Here is a 19,854-nt window from a genome sequence, read left to right on the forward strand (position 1 = left end):
CCAACCAGTCCATGAACCTCAGTTGCACTGAGTCAGCTACTGCCGTGCAAGTGGATATGACCCTGCCTGACCTTCCTATCCACCATGGGATGTTTACAAGATGCTGCGCATGCCTGGGAAGACAGAAGAGAGCCAAATCACAGGAAGACATAAAGGTGCATGGACAAATGGAATACTTGCAGAAGCTAGAAAGGAGTCTCAATGAAGACAACCTCAAAGAATGCCCAGCCTGCCAGCTAAAGCCCAGCAGGTGCTTTTCCTGTAGGCTAAAGGCCTGAGGTACTATTCCACAGGAGAGACCCAGTATGACAAGCCCCAACCCCAGCAGCCCTAATTCTAGCTCCAGCAATGGTGCTAGAGATGCACTTCCATAATAACTGCATGGAGATAGACACAAATACATCTTTCAGATGTCTACAGAGGACAGTGATACCTGCACTCACTTAGAAAAAGCCACTTTCCCAGATGAGAATGTCTTTTGCAGACATAGGACTCCCAGTGGAAGGCCCACCAATGAGAACATCTGTCCCTTGCTGTCCTTGATCCCTGGCTGAATGCCTCAGCTCCAAAGCAGACCCTCATTTGCTATCTGTCCTGATGCTGCAAGAGGGACCACATTCAGGTCCCAGCTCACTGTCAATGCCCATGTAGGCTTTCCAAGGGACCCTAACCTCCTACTTTCTACTATCACTGAGGTGCTCACACATATAGTACCAGGCCTAGGATGAAGAGAACTCTGTATGGCTCCATGTTACACAGATGATTTCCAAGGAAAATGTTGGCATTTCATGCATCCGGGTTCCCCAGGCACCACCTCAAACTTTCTAAATGCTTTTAAGCCCCTAGTTTGTAAGTAAGAAAGACTCGTATCTCTCTAGCCCTTTCAATAGAACCAGAACAAAGCACTGGGCCTGGATAGATGACTTGGTGGTTAAAAGCACTTGTGAAACTTTCAGAGGTTCTGAGTTCCAATCCTAGTACCCACCTATTGGCTCTGTAACTCTAGCTCCAAGGAATCAGACACCCTCTTCTGGCCTCTGTGAACACTGGAGACACATGATACAGAGATATACATGTGAACAAAACATCTATACACATAAAATAATAATAAACAAATCTATTTTTAATTTCAATTCTTTTAAAACTGCCACTAACCAGAAGAGAGATGCATGATCATGTGGCCATTGCACTTGACTAGGTCATAAGTTGCAAGCAGCAAGGCAAAGAGTACAGACAGGTCTACATACTGCATCAGTCTGGGAGAGAGGCATGGGCTTAAAGAATGTTAGCCTCTGACAGGGATTGGCTCCATGTGAAGATAAAAATAAGGAGCATCAAGAATTATGTATCATGCTGTTGACTGGCTATGGGAGGAAGAGAGGGAGGGGCTCCCACTAAAAGTAGCCTGGCTTGCTCTTAAACACTATGTGCATTAGAAACAGTTTTCTCAAAACACCAATACTGCCAAATAGTGAGGTCTTTTGAGAAAAACAAGCCACTGAGAAACAGGGCTCTAATTAAAGTCCACTTTCTCCAAGAGATTTCCTGGGAGAATGCAAGAGGAGCAAACCAGCTGTGAGTGTAAACTAATCAAAGTTGGGCCTTTAGCTCTTTCCAGGAGGCTTTAACACCTTCTGTGAAGGTCTAAATGTTGCCATTCCCCACCCAGTGTAGCAGCAGTAAGAAGTGAGCCACAGGGAAGAGATGAAGTGTGAGGAGGACACCCTGAGTATACTGAGGGCCCTTCAATAGGGAGGGCTCCTGGTGCCATCACAAAATAATGCAGTAGGGTGGGACAATGCAGAGGCCAAGGAAGCCCTCACTGGCATCCTGATCTTAGCCTTCCAGCCTCCAGAAATGCACTACAAGTTTCTGTAAACTAAGTCCTATCACCAAAGGGGTTTTATACAGCAGCAGGAAGTAACAGAGACACTGCACCTAAACCACCAGAATACAAGAAATTGTATTCTTTAGTGTGTGTGTATATATATATAATATATATACACACACACACACACACACACACACATACATATATACATGCATACACACACACACACACACACACACACACACACACACACACACACACGGAGCTGGGGAAGCTCAGTCAGTAAAGTCCCTGCAGTGCAAGCATGAGGACCTGAGTTCAATCTCCCAATAGTCATGTAAGAAGCCAGGCACAGTGTCATGGATCTGCATTCCCAGCACTAGGGAAGTGGAGACAGGAGAATCCCAGAGGATCCCTGGCCAGGCAGGACTAAGAGTGACTTACCAGCAAGCCTCAGGTCTCAGTGAAGAGACCTTGTGTCAAAAAACAAGGTAGGCAGCTCCTGAGGATGACACAAGGTTCATCTCAGGTCTTGACATGCACTCACATGCATGTGCACTCACACATACATGAACACATACCTGCCCATCCCAATCTTGGTCATCAAGGGCTGACATGACTGGACAACAACCAATCCCACCATCTAAAGGGAATACAGAGTCAGAGCCGATTTGGGTCTAATGTGAATGTCACTTGTATGAAAACCAATTCATCCTGTTTATGACCACTAAACAAAAACACCAAGATACTTTAGCCAACTTCATAGTTCTTTACAAATGCTATCTGATGCAACTTTTAGAAATATGTAAATTAGCCACAAACTTTATGGCTTGTATGTGTAAAACATACAAACATCACCTATAAATAAGTTTCTTTTCCAAGTACATGGTAACAGCAAGAGTTAGGAGTGGCTGCATTGCTGAGCAGTGCTTTGTAGCAGATCCTGAGCTGCTCAGAGCCCTTGATGAAGCTTACTTCATCTCTGTGTTAATCATTACAGTTTCCTCCCTGTCCATTTCTTATGTTCTCAGGAAATAAGCAGACAGAGAGGTGCTGAGGTGAAGCACTAAGGTTCACCCAAATCCCCAAATTAACACGGTTCACCAGGCACCCAGTCAGTTCCTTCAGTTCAGCACCCCAGGGCCAGCAGAGAGCTCAGAGAAGGTTTGAACCATACCTAAAATGCAGTACACATACCTAAAATGGTGCAAACAGCAGAAGTTTCAGGATGGTTGAGCCAGGATGGCTCAGGTAACACTGTGTGTTAAGGTCACACAGAGCCTCTTTATCTAGATGACAAGATCCTGGCCACACAGATGGCAACAGCAAGCCTAACTCTCTCCCTCCATACTGAGCACTGCCTCTCTACCAGGCCATGTACCCCAGGCAACAAGCATCATGCCCTGCTCTTCAGACTTAGCCAGCGCAGGCCTTCTGGGGGGACATCTTCATTATATGTATACAGCTCTTCTGGGAGCTTCTATGATCTGCCTATTCCTTCACATGGCAAGAATCACTCCATTCCCTGGGGGTGCCAGCAACCCCTAAATGCCAATCTCTGCGTGCTTGGCCTGGGAGCCCCACACATGTAGAGAGTTTGACTAGACTTATCTGAGCCCAAAGCACCCAGAGTTCTGCTCTCCACAGAGAAGCGTGTGTGGGTGATGAATTCCAGTTCCTGGCTGGCCTTTGAAGCACTGTCCTACCCCAACTGAGGCAGTTATTTGATGGCAGGCAATACTGGTTTTCTCACCCACACAATGGAACGGTGGCGTTCCAGCTCACTTCACAAGGTTATCATGCCTTACAAATGTAATGACTGGAAAGCACAATTCAGAACGAACTTGCTATTCATGCTGGTCCCTCAAAAGCACAGCGGTGTTTGACTTGGAGTAAGCAAGTAATCAATGTTGATTTATGATCACTATAAGTTTTAAACACCTACGGTTAAACAGACCCAGTTCTTTAGCTGGAGCGGCTTTGGGCCTTGCACAGACCAGCTCTGGAGGCGGTATGCATCTGCACACCTGTCCACATACGACCTGCCCCCACTGCCAGGCACTGCAATTATGGCCTTTCTGTTCCAGCACCAAGCTGTGCTCAATGGTTCCTAATGATTCGAGTATTGAGTTTTCTGTGTCAAATACATACCAGGAGTTCATTCTTAAATTTCAATATCATTAATCATCTAACATTCAGCATCTCAGAACTCAGAAATTTGCATTTCTACAATGGGGGCTTTGAAAGAAGGACACAAATGCAAATGCTCCCCAAACTGTGTAAGAATTTTCAGAAAATTGCCAAAACAAACCATCAGCACACCATTGACAGTGAATATTCTGAGCTCTTCCCAGTGACAGAGTATTCGTGATTTTTAAAAGACAAAACACAATTTGAAGATTGAAAAAAAAGAAAGGTTGAAAAATAAGTCCTTATGTCTACATGATTTCCAGAACAAATCTTGACTGATTAAGATCTCAGATAATCACGGCATGGAGAAGCCAGGGTGGTGACAACTTGAGAGCTGCACATGCTAGTGGGGTGGTGGCTGGGAAGATGCCAGCAAGATGCGTGTGCTAGGAGCTGGGCAGGAGGCAGCACGAAGCACAGGAAGCAAGCATTCTGGAAGCCTTTCCTTCAGAAAGCAGACTGAAGCACTCCCAGGCTTAACACACTCCCACCCAACTCTGTCCCACTGTCTGAGGTAGCTCATGTCCTTTGCCAGAGAACTTGATGTATGCTCAAAAGAAACGCTCACTTCTCTGTGACCTTGGCCAGCTCAGTCTCGCTCCCCACTGTCTATAACCTCAGAGTGGCTACCTCCTGGTGTCCCCTTCTGTTCCCTCCCAGATCTGCATGAAGCTACTCCTCTCTGGCTGACAATGCTACACAAGGCTATCTATCTCCTTACTGACACTCCTAGGCCTCCTGCTGGCTGGCTACCCCTAACTGCCTACATACCTGTCTGACATCAGTGTGGTCTACAGTGGTCTCTTATACCAGACCTCACTCAGACTTTGCAAGTCACTTGCTACCAGCTGACCAGAATCTACATCTGTATGCACCACAGCCCACAAAATTCATTCCCTATCCTACTGGGCAAGTATCCCTGAAACATATACATTGCAGAGCACAATGTAAAAGTTATAAAAAACATTCTTTTATGATATAATTTCATTACCATTTAATATCTTCATTACTATATAATAACCTTGGCAACCAAACTGGTTAAAAATAAATAAGACTCAAGACCGTACAAGTAAAGGGTAGGACCAGACATGCAACTTTAATCCCAGCACTCAGAGGAAAGAAGCAGGCAGATCCTAGAGAATTCAAGGCCAGCCAGAACTTCACAGAGAGACTCTGTGGGGGTTGGGGGGGGGGGGGAAGGACTTAAAGCACAGAGCTGGAGGATCTCAGCTCAGCCTAGGTCAAGGGGCAGAAGGCCTCTTCCTGGAGACTCAGAGAACAACCCTAGCCATGTTTCAAACATACAGATTATTATTAAACCAAAGGATGACCCAAATTAAAGCACTGATCTTGGATTCCACAGGCTTCCCTCAACATGGTTACTTTATTTGTAACCCAACACTAGCCAGGCCTCTCACTGAGATCCAAGATAGAAGAACAGAAAGAAAGAAAGAAGGATCCTGGCTCTGATGGGCTTCCTACCTAAGGCCATCAGCTAAGGCGGCACAAATGCCTCCTTGAGGATATCTACTTTCTTTAAGCAGAGACCTTCCCCAAGAAGTTCAAATACACTGATGATCAGTGTCATGTCAGATGAGTGAGTGATCAGGTGACAGGACCAGGGTCTCATGGTAGCCAGTCGGTTACCAATATCTAGGTGCACTGTAACACCAAGGAAGACAGCAATTACTGGGAGGGAAAAGGGACAGGGAAGAAAGAATGGCTGCTCGTTCTCCCAGCAGCCCCATCTGTCCTCCCACTGCTATTTCCAGGGGGACTTGCCACACAGGCAGAGGTCTAAGAGCTGAGCTCACCACAGCCTGCCTGGGCACATCTCAACAGTGAGGGCTTCAGTACAGGATGAGACCAGCAACACCATTCAGAGCTTCTTTCCACAGAGTCCTCACAAGCTGAACCAACCCAAGCCCTTTCCTCAGGCTGCTCACAGTACTGGAAACAGTTATTTAGAGCAATAAATCCCAACAGTTAGGAGGCTTTTACGTCAGAGAGCCAGGGCCTGGCTCTAGCAAAGTCCAGAAAGAAGAGCAATAAAATCATAACGCAGGCCTCACCCAGCACCACAGGGAGTTTAAAGGAAAACAGAGGAGAGAGGAGTTATACACAGCAAATAAAAAGGCCACTTCATCACCAGGCCAAAGCCAAGCTGCCCTGCCAATGTGAGAGGACCCAAAGGCCACAGAGCTCCACCAGGGCCTGATGTGCCACCAGCGCTGCGCCAGGCCACACAGGAGCAGGCAAGAGTGAGCCAGGCAGGCTAGGGCATGGGGCCAGAGGGAAGACACTGGGGTCACAGAGGAAGGAGGACAGGGAACTACGACTTAGTGACAAGGACCAGCATGACTATCCTGGTTCCTTAGCTTTGTCCCAACATAGTCTGAAGTTTCCTGTTCCAGACAGCAAGCTGAAGGTTGGGAGTTCTGTGGAAGATGCTTTAATTAACCTGTGCAAGGCTTCAGGCTCAAATCCCCAATATTAAAACTCCCCTTTATTAAAAATCAATGAGTTAGTTAACTGACTATTCATTCTCTTCCTGAAATCCACTAAATTCAAAATATAAATAAACTGTGGAAGGATTCAAAGCATTCAAAGCAATGTCTAACAATAGAGAAAACCCAGAGGACTCATCTGAAACCACAGGGCCATCAAGCAAGTCGAAATGTCCCCAGTAAGGACCTATGGCCTAGGCACACAGCCAGCTTCCCTCTTGGCCATTCAGAGCTGTGGTAAGCCATGTGGAAGGCACCTGTTATATGGTTCTAGAATACAATCTGTAGAAGACCAGAGGGCTGGAGAGGCAGGAGTCTCAGCAAGCTCCAGACCCTGAACAACAGCCCAGTCACAGTTAATGCAAGCATTCTGAGGAAAAGAATGATCTCGGCACAAGGCAGCTCTATCTGACCCGCAGCAAGAAGACACAGAGGCACACAACCTGACATGAGGGAAAGAGCCACCCAGAAGCTCAAAGACAAACAAGCAGAGGGGCTGGGGGTGCAGCTCAGTGGTGGAACATTTGTCTGGTAGGCAAGGAACCCCAAGTCTGTTACTCAACAAAGGAAAGAAAGAGGGAAGGTAGGGAGGGAGAGACAGACAGATAGAAAAAAAGAGAGTCAGACAGACAGAAAGAAGTGAACAATAATGAGTAAAATTTCCCACACAAAGGGCAAAGACTCCGGGGAGAAAAGTCAAATCCAGCTGTCCCCATTTATGAGGATAAGGCTTGAAGAGGACGGCTGGGGAAACTCACAGAGAAGTAGACAGGACAAGACCCACTAGCCAGAAACAGGCAAGTGTTTTACAGAACAAAATAACAATGTACTCTGGTGACAGACCTCATTAACCAAAAGAATAGTCATTAATTTTTAATTAAGCTCTGGAGGGAAACATTGAAATATATAGAGAAAATGATTGATAATATTAAAAGACTATACCAATTACAACTACAATAGAAAATTTAACTTTTCTCAGAAATCAAGCAAAGGATAGAGGCCATCTTGGCATAAAAACATAATTGAGTTAATAGATATGTAACATGTAGAGAGAAGGTACAGATATTCTTGAACAGAACTAGGTCACACGTATGTGACATTTTTAAGTACAGTACTAAGATATACTTCTTCAGACCAACAACTTAAGAGCATGCTTTTCCTGAAATGCTTAGGGAGCGTTTACAAGATCCGATTGCATCTGTGTCAGGTCACAGAGTATGTGCACCACTTAAACAGCAAAGAGAACATAGTCATTTTCTCCAGCATGCTAGCTGAAATAAAACAATTTCTGCCCAGTGCCAACGTGGTAAAAAGGTAGGAAACTACACCTCCCTACACACTGTAATTACGAATTTCAGTTAGACACATTCTGGAGCAATTCATAGTCACCCTAGAGACATTTTAAACCTGTGTGTCTGCTGGCCCAGCTTTAGCTTCTCAGAAATTAGCAGAAGTGGGGATACTTGTAGTATAGTTCATAATCTATTCACAGTAATTGTGTAATGTCACCTTGGATGTGGGCACATGTATCTCTTTGCATGTTCACACAGGCAATACACACACCTCCATCTCACTGCAGAGCAGGAGGCATACCTTCATATGAGTATCTACTGTACATTTCAGTCTATACAGCTTAATTTTTTCCTGCAATCAACCATAAACCATTTCTTTACAACAATCAATACATGAACAACTGAATCAATAAAACCTTCCTACCTAAATAAAACCTAATCTCTGCCCTCTGAAGCTCCCAGATAAAGCAATGATGCCCAGAAAAGTATGTGCTACCACTCTGTTTCAGGCAATCCAGGAGTGAACAGCCTAGACCCTAAGCCTCTGCTCTATCCAGTAGAACAGTCTCAGAGGCAGCTGACAAAGCCTCAAGCATCCATCCAAGCATCTATCCAGCCTCCTGTGTGTACTCAGGACAGTTCCTACACCTCAAGTCCTAGAGACTACAAAATGCACTACAAGTAGCCAAAAACAGCCAAACGTTCTCCAGGAGACCCACACCTTAAGGTGGGCCAGACAGGGCTCTCTATATTTAACCTGGTTCATGCTTTGCTACTTTCTAAGGTCAAGTCCCATATGTATTTCCCATTTAAAGTCCCAAGCATGCAGTTTCTAATCCTGTTCTGGCTCTGTGACCTTGGATGAATCCTTTGTCCCAGCAGTTCCAAATGGGCTGTTAAGAAGCAGAAAGACTTGTGAAATGCTTAATATGGCTCCAAAGAAAGCAAACCAAGGACACTGGAAAGGCTGTGCAGAACCAAGGTTTCATCCCAGCCAGGGTCAGCACAGCAGCTCTGTTCCTCACTTACCCTGACAGGAACCTCACTCTGCAAGTTACCTATGGTATTTACCCATCACCTACTCAAAATTCTTTTTCCTGGCATCAAGGAAACCCCCTGCCACTGGAGTGGCAGACAAAGCCAGGGCATCCTCTGAATCCCTGGGAGGTCTCTATCAGTCCTTTGAACCAGAAGACAAGAACCCAGTTTCTGAGCACTTGCTGATGCTGCAAACCCACAGCAACTGCCACAGGAAAGCAAAATCTGAAAGGGAACAAGCAGACTGGAGGGACAGTAGCACACATCTGTAAAAAAGAATGCTAGTGACAGAAGTTACAGGCCTTACCTGGATGGCTTTGGGAGCTCATTGCTAGCAGCGTCAGTGCCTTAAGTTCAAAATGGCTCAAGATGTCCAGGTAAACAGTGGCTCCAACACACTCCAAATTTCCACCAGCACATGCAGGAACAAAATTGAGGAGGCCCGGGTCCCAGCTGCGTAAACTTGAAGTCTCACTGGCAGCGTCTTGTAAACCAAGTAATCCACAAGAAGAGCAAAAGTTGTCACCTGGCCTTGCAGAGATGAACCTGCATGGTCAGAGAAGAAAGGAGCCCTCAGTTGGGATGTGAACACCACTAACCTAAGGAAATAGGCTCTGGTTTTCACTCTTCTCTTTCTTTACAAACCCAGGAATTGGAAAAAGCAATTCATACTAAGCCATTCTGATCAACATGAACCACTGTGGTTTGTTGCAAATCATGTGAGGAAAAAACAAAACAAAACAAAACAAAACTGGTGAACTCTCTTCACCGCTGCACTGCTGACATCATAGACTAGTTACCTAGTGGCTGGGCTGTAAAGGCGGTGCACTCATGACAAGATGAGCCAGCAGTATCCCTGACCTCTGCCCAATAAGATGCTAGTAGCACCCCCATCACGATAGCCAGAAATGTCTCAGGGTGTGGGGAGCCAAAATCAACCTCAGTTAAAAGTCTGACTTAGAGATATCAACCACCCTTCCAGAAACTTCCCCATCATCAGCTTTTGGGAGAAGTAGTATAGGAGAATCCTGCCAGTGACACAGAGATGTTCCAAGCTGCACTATTTTGTGAAATACACAGAAAAAATGCCACTGTCCTGCCTCACCTTTTCATTGAGAAGCACCCACACAGCTGCCAACATAAAATTTAGTTCAAATTCTGCTCTCCCACTTGCGTGTCATAAATCATCACCCATGTGCCCATCTTTTATAACTACACTTTTCCAGGTTTTTAAGGAATGCATAGCCATGCAGAAGATCTGAAAGCTATCTGGGGTAGCCCCTCCCAAGAGGCAGGTACCTGGCAACATTCAAATGCAGATCTCCTGTTGTCCTTATCTTGCTCTGCGTTTTGCCCATAGAACCACTGCCCAGATAACATCCCACCCACAGCAGCCGCTCTTGAAGTTCACTCCACATCACTTGGTAAATCCTTTGGAAGGTTCCCTGACCTACACAAGGTTTGGGAAGGCTGCAGGTGTTAAGGCACCATCAAAAGCCCTGGTGATACAAGACCCATGGGTTGAATAGGTTCTCCAGATTTTCTACAACCCAGTCACTTCAGACAAGCCAATGAATGTCAACCTAAGTCTACCTGACTGACTGTGGTTCCAGCGTCTACTGAGGCATCTATTTCATCTCTTCCTTTAAGAATGTGATGAATCCTTTTGGGTTTTTGTTTTGTTTTGGTTGTGGGGGTGGGAAATGTCTCACTGTATACACCAAGCTGGTCCTGAACTCAAAGAGACTGACCTGCCTGTCTCTGAGTGCTGGAATTAAAGGCATCCACTACCATGCACAGCCTACAAATGATTTTACTAAGCAAGTCAACCATCTTCCCTAGCTGCTTGCAACTAACCAGCTCGTCACGTCAAGAGCTGCTCTCTAAAGGTGGCTGTTCAAGGTGTTTTCCAGCTTTATGTTAATGCCTACAATTCTGTGACCCTCGCCTTTATGTCAACTGATCTGCACTCAGTAACACCATGACTTTTATCCTCAGGTTCAGAACCTGTACTGCTCTCGGTCAAGACACCACTCACTTCCTGAAAGGAGTTCAGGTGGCACAATTCTGCAAACCCTGTGGCTCTCGTGTATCCATCCTGCACACAGCTACAGCTTAGCTAGGTATAAAAGTCTCAGGCCACAACCACGTACCCTGCAACACTGTTTCCTTGGCACCATGGAATATCCTAAGGCCTCCTTCTCCAGAGTTCCTGTCTATGTAACTTTTGGGGCTGGGTATAGCTGACTATCATTTTTCTTCTGCCTACATGCTACCATGTCTTTTCTTAGTCTGGAAACTTAAAATATTGCCAGACAGTATGCCACTGCCTGTCTCTTGATTGATTTTGCTCACAGCAAGACCCTTTGAATATATCTCCTGCTTCCTGCTCTGGAAGAATGCTCAGTCACTTTTGATTATTTTTATTCAGCTCATTCTGGCTCCTGGAAAGATTCTATACTGCTGGCTGGACTCTCGCCATAGATCCCATCCCTCTTGCCTCAGACACATCTGTTGTTTATTCTGCATTCCCAGGAGGCCTCTCTGGTACATTCTGCACATGACTGATGAGATCTTCCAAAGTATCATTGTCTTAGTTGGGTTTTTATGGTTGGTTGCAGCAAAACACCATGCCCGAAAAGCAAGTTGGGGAGAAAAGGACTTATTTGGCTTATACTTCCAGATCACAATCCATCATCAAAGGAAGTCAGGACAAGAAATCAAACAAGACAGGAACCTGGAGGCAGAAGCTGATGCAGAGGCCATGGAGGGTGCTGCTTACTGGCTCGCTCCTCATGACTTGTTTAGCCTGCTCTCTTATAGAACCCAGGACCACCAGCCCAGGGATGGCACCATCTAAACTGGGCTGGATTACCAGCTGAGAAATGCCGTACAGCTGGATCTCATGGAGGAGGTTCCTCAGTTGAGGCTCCTTTCTGGCAACTCCAGCTTGTGTCAAGTTGACACACAAAACCAGCCAGTGCAATCAGTTTTCTTCATTGTGGTCCTGATGCCCTTTAAGCATTAAATACTGTTCTCCACTACTTCACTTGTGAACCATCATTTAGCCTCACTCTATCTCTGATGACCTTTCTAGCCAAACTTCTAAAAAACTTTCTTCTTCTAAAACAGGAACCATGTTCTGAGATGGCCTTCCAGGTATTCTGGAACACCTGTTAGCAGGCCCTAAATGAAGACTGTCATATTTATCTTCAAAGAAGAGCCCCTCCAGACTAAAGGACCACCCAAGCCCACTTTCCCTTCCCACCGGATGTCAGCTTCCCAGGGTTGCAACTCCCACCCAAGGCTTCTAGCAAGCTCTCTAAGAAGCACTAATGGAGATGAGCCTCTTCTTGTAACAGAACCCAGAAGTTTTTGTTGTGACACAATACAATGTTCTGGGAAGACACATACTTGCCAAAAATGAACACTAAAATACTCATACAATGGCAATGACAAGAATATACAATATATTCCTTCACAGAGCTGTACCTTTCTTGTGAAATGACAATCTACACATGAGGAAAGATCTGTCACACAAACCCTGTAGATTATGCTCCACTGTCCAACTGACTCCATTTACAATCTCCCAAAAGATGATGAGGAACTTCTCTGGTGTGTCTGTGAGGGCCTTCCTAGGAGCAACTAACTGAGCATTCAGTGCCACCATGATAGAGGAAGCTCTACTCATAGGTTGAGGGGCCCAGAGAATAAGAGAAATGGAATCACCAGCCCAACACCAACAAACCATCTTTCTCTACCTCCTAGCCCACAAAGACTTGACTTGCTCTGCTCTACCATATCCTCCCCAGGGTGCTCAACTGAACCCTTAGAAATCATAGGCTCTTCCTTGTCTCTATCAAGCACTTGTTTACAACAATGATAAAAGTAACTAATAAACATTATACAAGAGCAAGCTGTGAAGGGGACATTAGCATCTGACAAAATAAACTTTATAGAGTCAAGTTACAGACAGGCCGCAGAGCGATCAGTCTGCTGAAGAGTAAATAAAAACCTTGCTTCGCACTAGAAGCAAAACTAAGAGAAGCATGAAGGAAATGGGCACATCTACCATTACAGCTGAGATCTCAATGCTTGTTCCCAGGGACTGTCACAACAGCAAACAGAAAACTAGAAAACACACACACACACACACCAACATGACTCAGTGACACTTACACAACACTGCACAAAAGCAGCAGGGTGCATTTTTTTCACTGTCCTTTAACATACAGAGCAGGTACTGAGAAAGACACCTTCAGGTCCATAAAATAAAGTACCATTAAGCTTAAAAAGCCTCAAGTCAAAAAATAAATAAATTTAAATAAATAAATGTCTTTTACTAAACTGAAATTAAGTTTAAAATCAGTAGCAGAAAACTATCTTTAAAACCCAAAATTTTGGTAGGTGGTGGCAGTGTACCTCTTTAATCCCAGCACTTGGCAGAGGGAGGCAGATCTCTGAGACCAGCATGGTCTACAGAGTGAGTTCCAGGACAGGTAGGGCTACATAGCAGAATCCTGTCTTAAAAGAAAGAAAAAAAGAGCAAAGGAAAGGAAAGGAAAGGAAAGGAAAGGAAAGGAAAGGAAAGGAAAGGAAAGGAAAGGAAAGGAAAGGAAAGGGAAGGGAAGGAAAGGAGAGAGTGAGGAGAGAGGGAGGGAGAGAGAGGGAAGAAGGGAGGGAGGGAAGGAGGAGAGAGAAAATGAGGGAGGGCATGGGAGGGCAGGGCATGGAAGGGAACAGGAGGGGAGGAAAGCCAAAACATTTGTAAACTAAACAATACTCTTCAGTGCACCACACAGCTTTGATCCTAGCACTCCTCAGTGGAGGTAGGAGAATCAGCAGTTCAAGGTCACCTTGACTACATAAGGAATCTGAGAGCAGTCTGGGCTACATGGAACCTTGTCTCAAACAAACAACACTTCATGAATGAAGAAAATTAGAAGGTACTGTGTGTGCAATGAACGAAAATGGAGACACAAGATCAAAACATGCAATGCCCAGAGGGCAATTCTCAGCATTGAATCCCTGTGTTAAGAACAGAGTCTGATTCAGTGTCAGTAGGCTTTACTGTAAGAAATTAAAACAAAAACAAAGTAAACTCCAAATAACAAAAAGGCAACAGCAAAGAGTAGAAATCAATTCAATTAAAAACATAAAAATAAAGTCAAGATGGTGGAGCACACCTGTCAGCCAGGCATCCAGGAAGCTGAGGGAAGAAGAGAGCAAGCTCAAGACTGGACTACAATGAGGCCCTTACAGCAACAGAAGCAAAGGAATGAGAGCCATGGATGAGCCTGGCAAAGGTTCAGTCAGACTGATGATGATGAAGAACTGTGAATTTATGACATCAAGAAGAGCAAGGGGATCGCTATAGACCATACAGACAGTAAAAGGACCAAAGGGAATATCACAGACTGCTTTATGCAGAGGACTTGCATGAAATTAACAAAAGCCTTGAAAGACCTAAATGTCAGCTGTTTGAGAGGAGAGACTCATGGCAGGGCACATCCTCTGGGTCCCAGATCCATCAAAGGGGCACATCTGAAACAATTGCCATTGTACGGTCTGCCTGATGATGGCACTTGGCTTCCTTCCTTCTCTTATATATCTGTTAGCTAGAATTCAGTGAAGAGGGGCCCTCATCTTTGCATTTGGTCATTTCCATTAATGGAGATGGGTGGATATTCTTCTGTGCTGCATGCTAATAATCCAATCCTTGCTTACTCTGGCTTCAGCTCTGTATGCTGGGATCCCATTAAGTCGGTCACATGTGCTTTCCTGACAAGTTTCCATCTTTTTTGTCGAGCATTTGTTTACATCAAGTTCGTGCTGACCCCTCAGATCAGAAGCCAACAACTGCAAGGTTTTGGCCAGTCACCTTTTCCTCATATTAACACCATTCTCCAACAGTGAGAACCTGGCTCCTACAATGTACAGTGTATTTCCTGGTTGTTTCCTCGTACGCTCAGAAGTAGTTTCAAAAGTCCTACACATGACAAACAGGCTCATGAGTGGACAATCGTCCACTCACCACTGTGCTCCTGTCTTTGGCATTCTGTTTACCCAGCCCCTCTCCAGAGCTGTCCGTGTGTCACTTCAAAGCAAGGGGCTGTGCCTCTGCAGGACAGCTGGCATCCATGCCATTCCAATGAGTCTAAACAGTTTATCTTTCTCATATGTGAAGAGTAAGAAATAGAAATATATGGCCGATCCTGGTGGTGCTTGCCTTTAATCCCAGCATTTAGGAGGCAGAGGAAGATCTCCATGAGTTCAAGGCCAGTCTAGTCTGTATAGTCAATTCCAGGCCAGCCTGAGCTACATATTAGGACCCTTTCTCAATAAACAAATAAACAAACAAACCAAAAAAATCAAATTCAGTAGAAAAATATCTATAAAGATAATTTTAACTTTAACATTCTTGTAGAGTTTCCACATAGGCTTCTGCTGAAGAAAGCTCTTATGTGGAATCAAACACAAATACAAAGCAATGCAAACAGAGCAACAAACCCAAGGCAACAACTTCAACAATCATGAACACTGCCATTCTTGCTCCATCCACATCTCCTTTTCCATACACTGAGATGACTAAAATCTACCTATGATTTGTTGCAGGCGGGTTCATCTGTAACCCTATTATCACAGTTTGCTGGTTTAGAGTTGTTGTTGCTGTTGTATTTTAGTACACTGCCAAAGACATGGTAAAAATTAGCCTCAGCACCATGGAACTGGAGTTCTGTTACAAGGAAAAGGCTTTCAAAAGGGCTCACCTTCCATGAGAGAGTTAGAGTCCATGGTCCTGATCAGGGCAGAATCTGATGAGGTCTGCAACAGGCTGTTAGGACAGCATAAGCTGGCTGGGGACCCTGCCTTCCATTAAGTCACATACCAGCCTCTGGAGTTCCTTCTTGGCCAAAAGACAGTCACTCCCCTGTGTTACTACAGACTGTTTGGGGGGTGGGGGGGGGGGAGACTAAGGATGACTAGAAATGAGAAGATTGAGGAGTCAGGTCCAGAATCCACGTGCAGTCCAGTGTGCAAGCCATTTGACATAGATCTGTGGGACCAAACAGCCCAAGGAAGGTCAGAAGACAGTGAATGAGGCTCATTGGCTTAGGGTGCTCCAGGCACCACACAACTGAAAAGACCGCGTCTCTAAGAGCCAGAGATGATGAGTAATTCTGATTTATAAACACCTTCAGGACAACAGTGGCAGGCGTGGTCATCCTGCTAAGTCTAGTCTGACACTGGACACAAACTTTTACAAGGACATCTCTATCTCTACCCTGGCTTCATAGAGAGTAAGAGACACTGCGGATTAGTGTGCTGGGTTACCTGGGCTCTTCCCTCCCGCAAACCTGGGAATTCTGAAATCCTAGTTGCCTTGACTTCAAATGACGTAAAAAACCTTCCAATCGGCAAAAATCATAGGAGCTATAAATCTTTAGTAGGAGAATTTCTTTTAAAAGTTTTTAAGAAGCTACCAAGAAGAGGTGTGAGCAAAGAGAGCATGTTCTGTCCCCTACCACACCCAGTGGACAGTGGAGGAGCAGCAGACAGTTAATGACACCAACAAGCTCGAAGTGGCTAGAGTGGAGGGACGAAGGCAGATCATCTACAGGATCCAACAGGCCTGAGTGGGAGGGAGGGCATGCTACTCTCCCCAGGGCTAAACAATGCCATCTTGAGACCCTCACCAGAAAGAGCAGTAAGACAGGAGAATAACTGGAAGGGTAAGGTCGCCATTCACACACAGTACACCGAGTACAGAGAAAACCCACAACAGTCAACCAAGAACTATTAAAATGTCTATGTGAAGTCTGTGATGTAAGAGGGTCAATATAGCTAATGTTTCTACACACCAGGGACCAATAAAAATAACACAGAGAAAAGGTAACATTTATGACCCATCAGATAGCAGCAAATACCCAGGGCTAAATTTATGAAAAAGATGTAAAACTTGTACTAGAGAACATAAAAATATATAAGTAAAATTAAAAGATTTAAATAAATAAACGAATATTCTACATATGTGGTTTCAAAGACCTAACAATGGTTCAGACATCAATGTTCCCCAATTAATTGGTAGTCTATGCAATCACTATAAAAATTTTAATTAGAATTTTTGTGTAAATTGACAAGTTGATATTAAAAGAAACACAAAGGACCTGAAAGACTTACACTCCCAATTATATTGATTTATTATAAAACTGACATTTGAGTGTTAGTACAAGCCAAGGAACATAATATTCTAGAATATAACCAATACAAGCAAGGTCATCTGATAACAGCCAAGAACCCACCCTAAATCCCAATGTTTCCGTCTTTCTGACACAATGCTTATGTCATGACCCATCTAGCAACCTATCATGAAAACAGGAGATGGGTTACAGAACCAGTCCAAAAGATCACAAAGACCAGTATTTTCATATAGTTAGAGAAATCTCTATGGACCATAAAGCTAAATAAATAAGAAAAAAATAAAGAAAAGAAAAATTAAAAAGAAAATGAAAATTTTCAACTTATCTAGACTCAGCAGAAGAGAGAAAAGACAGCCACATAGCAGAAGCAGCCTGCCACAGAACATTCAACAAGAAACCGATACCCAAAACTCACAAGCAATCCCACAAACCTGAAGAGCTGACAACCCTATGTGTGTGTGTTGGGGGACGAATGGGCTAAAGGCAAGAACAGGAACTTTATAAAGAACCAATCAACACACCAACAGGTGCTCTACATCCATCAGAACAGTAAAGTAACAATGAACACTAGAGCAGGACAGGACGAACTCATCAAAATGTCTACACTGTCTAAGCAAAGAAGCACCACGTATTAGTGAGACATGGTAAAACTGCAGCTCTCACATTCAGCCTTCAAAATGTGCAGGACCCAAGCACCCAGGAAAAAAATCCCCAAGTGACAGAAAATAATGCAACATACACAAACCCTGCTATGTCCCTGAGATGCCCACTAATGCCATCCAGGACAGACCTGTTTTCTAGTCATGCCCATGAAGAGAGACAAGGAACTAAGATGTAGCTCAGTTAACTACCTGACAGCCTAGGATGAACAAAGCAACAGATTTGATCTCCAACACTATATAAACTGGGCATGATGACACAGACTTGTAATCCCAGCACTGAGGAGGTAGAAGTCCCTCAGCTACATAGTGACTTGGAGGCTATGTGAGACTCCAGCTTAAAAAAAAAAAATTAAATTAAAAATCAAGGACTTATCAGCATATTCTGTGATAGCCCAAAACTGGATTATGGAATACTATGCAGCAAGAATAAAACTGTACCTTCACACAGCCACAGACAGACCACACTTTTACAGTGCTAAACAGAAGCAGGCAGACACAAAGAGTTCACCCAGATAATGCCATGAATATAAAATGTGTAAAGGGATAATGTTGCTCTTCAGTCTTGGAACAACCTGAAGAGCAATGCAGAACTATAAGGAAGAAGAGGGAAGCAAGTGAAGAGCTAATACCTGCCCTCATCTATGTGAAGGCACGCAAGAGCAAAGACTGGAATATACAACCCAAATATGCTTGCTGGCACGTTCTCACACAGACTGGACCCCATGAAAGGTTGGGAGATGGGACTCAGTTCTTCAAAGACCATCTTTTATCACAGAAGTCCAAAACAATACCCACTTGCCTGTCTTGTCAGTGTGCATGCACCTTTTACCTGGTTCTCTAGCACGCAAATAAATGGCTGACAGTACAGTTCTCTCCACTACCTTCCTACAATCTCCATGCACACAGGAAGTCTGCCATTCTCCCTTGAAACAAACCGTACAGAAAAGAGCTGACGGTGCATATTACACCTAAATAACAAGGCAGACCCAAGTCAAAATGGTCAAAAAGAATAAATGCATATGAAATGCTAACCGATGTTTTGATTAAATGCTTACCTTAATCTAAATCTTATTAAAATTTAAATAAATTGTAAGCAAAAAAATGAACAGTACTGTGATTCCTCATACTTACAGTAAGCATTTTAGTAAGCCCTCTTGTCCTCAGCAAATGAAATATGGGCTGTAAGTTTTGGCGATTATGCTTTATAAGTTTGCTATTTTATGATAGATGGCTCACACACTGAAAGACTACAGATTTTTCCCCATAATTTGTTAGGACACATTTATAGTTTACTTTCATAATAGACTCCATACTTGAAAGTAATAAAACCCCCTTTCACTGTGTTCTAACAGGAATAAAATATGAACTACTTCACAAATCTACAAGCTAAGTCTAAACAAGCTGAGAAAGGCTACACAGGTGGGTGGAAGCAATGACATCTTTGATCCAGCACTCAGGAGGCAGAGGCAGGCAGGTCTCTGAGTGCAAGGCCAGCCTGGTCCAAAGAGCAAGTTCCAGGGGAGGCTGTACAGAGGGCAGGTTTCTTTCCCATGTGCTGAAGGCTATGACGAAGACAAGGAATGGGCAGCATGCCTGTGCCTGTCAGCATCCTCAGTGCCTGCCATGCTTTCGTTACAAAAGGGTTCCAAGAGGCTTCAAAGCCTCACTTTGGGTTTGAATGAAAACTGTGGCATTTGAACACTTGGTCCCCAGTTGTTGGTGGCACTGCTGGGGAGGTTTACTAGTGCAGCACTGCTGGAGGAAGTATGGCATTTGGAACAAATTGAGACTAAAAGAACTGTGCGGCTTCCTGGTTGCTCTCTGCTCTGCGCACGCAGTTGGATGTGTCAATTCTCAACTTCCCTCTCCTGCTGCTGGGCCTGCTACTTGCTGCTCCGCTTCCCCGCCATGATGGACCCTTATCCCTTGGAAACTGTAAGCCAAAATCAACTCTTTCTTCCATAACTTGCCTTGGCTATGGTATTAGATCACAGCAACAGAAAGTAACAAAGACACTCACTTAAATGGACTAGTAAACAGAGTGTCATCCTTCCATAGAACCAGGTACTCAGAACCAGTAACTTGGGGCAGTACCAGCCACCTGCACAGAAGCCTCACTTCCAGTGTCTCAGA

The 19,854-nt window shown here is 44.4% G+C and overlaps 1 protein-coding gene across 8 annotated transcripts in view; it reads right to left on the reverse strand.

Annotated features, from left to right (window-relative positions):
- Hdac4 (histone deacetylase 4) overlaps nucleotides 1-19,854 on the reverse strand; it is a 242,546-nt gene that overhangs the window by 200,985 nt on the left and 21,707 nt on the right. For all 8 annotated transcript variants that reach the window (XM_029480595.2, XM_029480601.2, XM_029480630.2 and 5 more), the window contains one exon: nucleotides 9,166-9,404. In XM_029480595.2, the coding sequence (XP_029336455.1) occupies nucleotides 9,166-9,187 (22 nt within the window). In that variant the 5' untranslated portion in view covers nucleotides 9,188-9,404. The remainder of the gene's footprint in view (nucleotides 1-9,165; nucleotides 9,405-19,854) is intronic.

This window comes from Mus caroli, unplaced genomic scaffold, assembly GCF_978045245.1.
Source record: "Mus caroli unplaced genomic scaffold, Mus_caroli_1 scaffold_1, whole genome shotgun sequence".
NCBI classification, from domain to species: domain Eukaryota; kingdom Metazoa; phylum Chordata; class Mammalia; order Rodentia; family Muridae; genus Mus; species Mus caroli.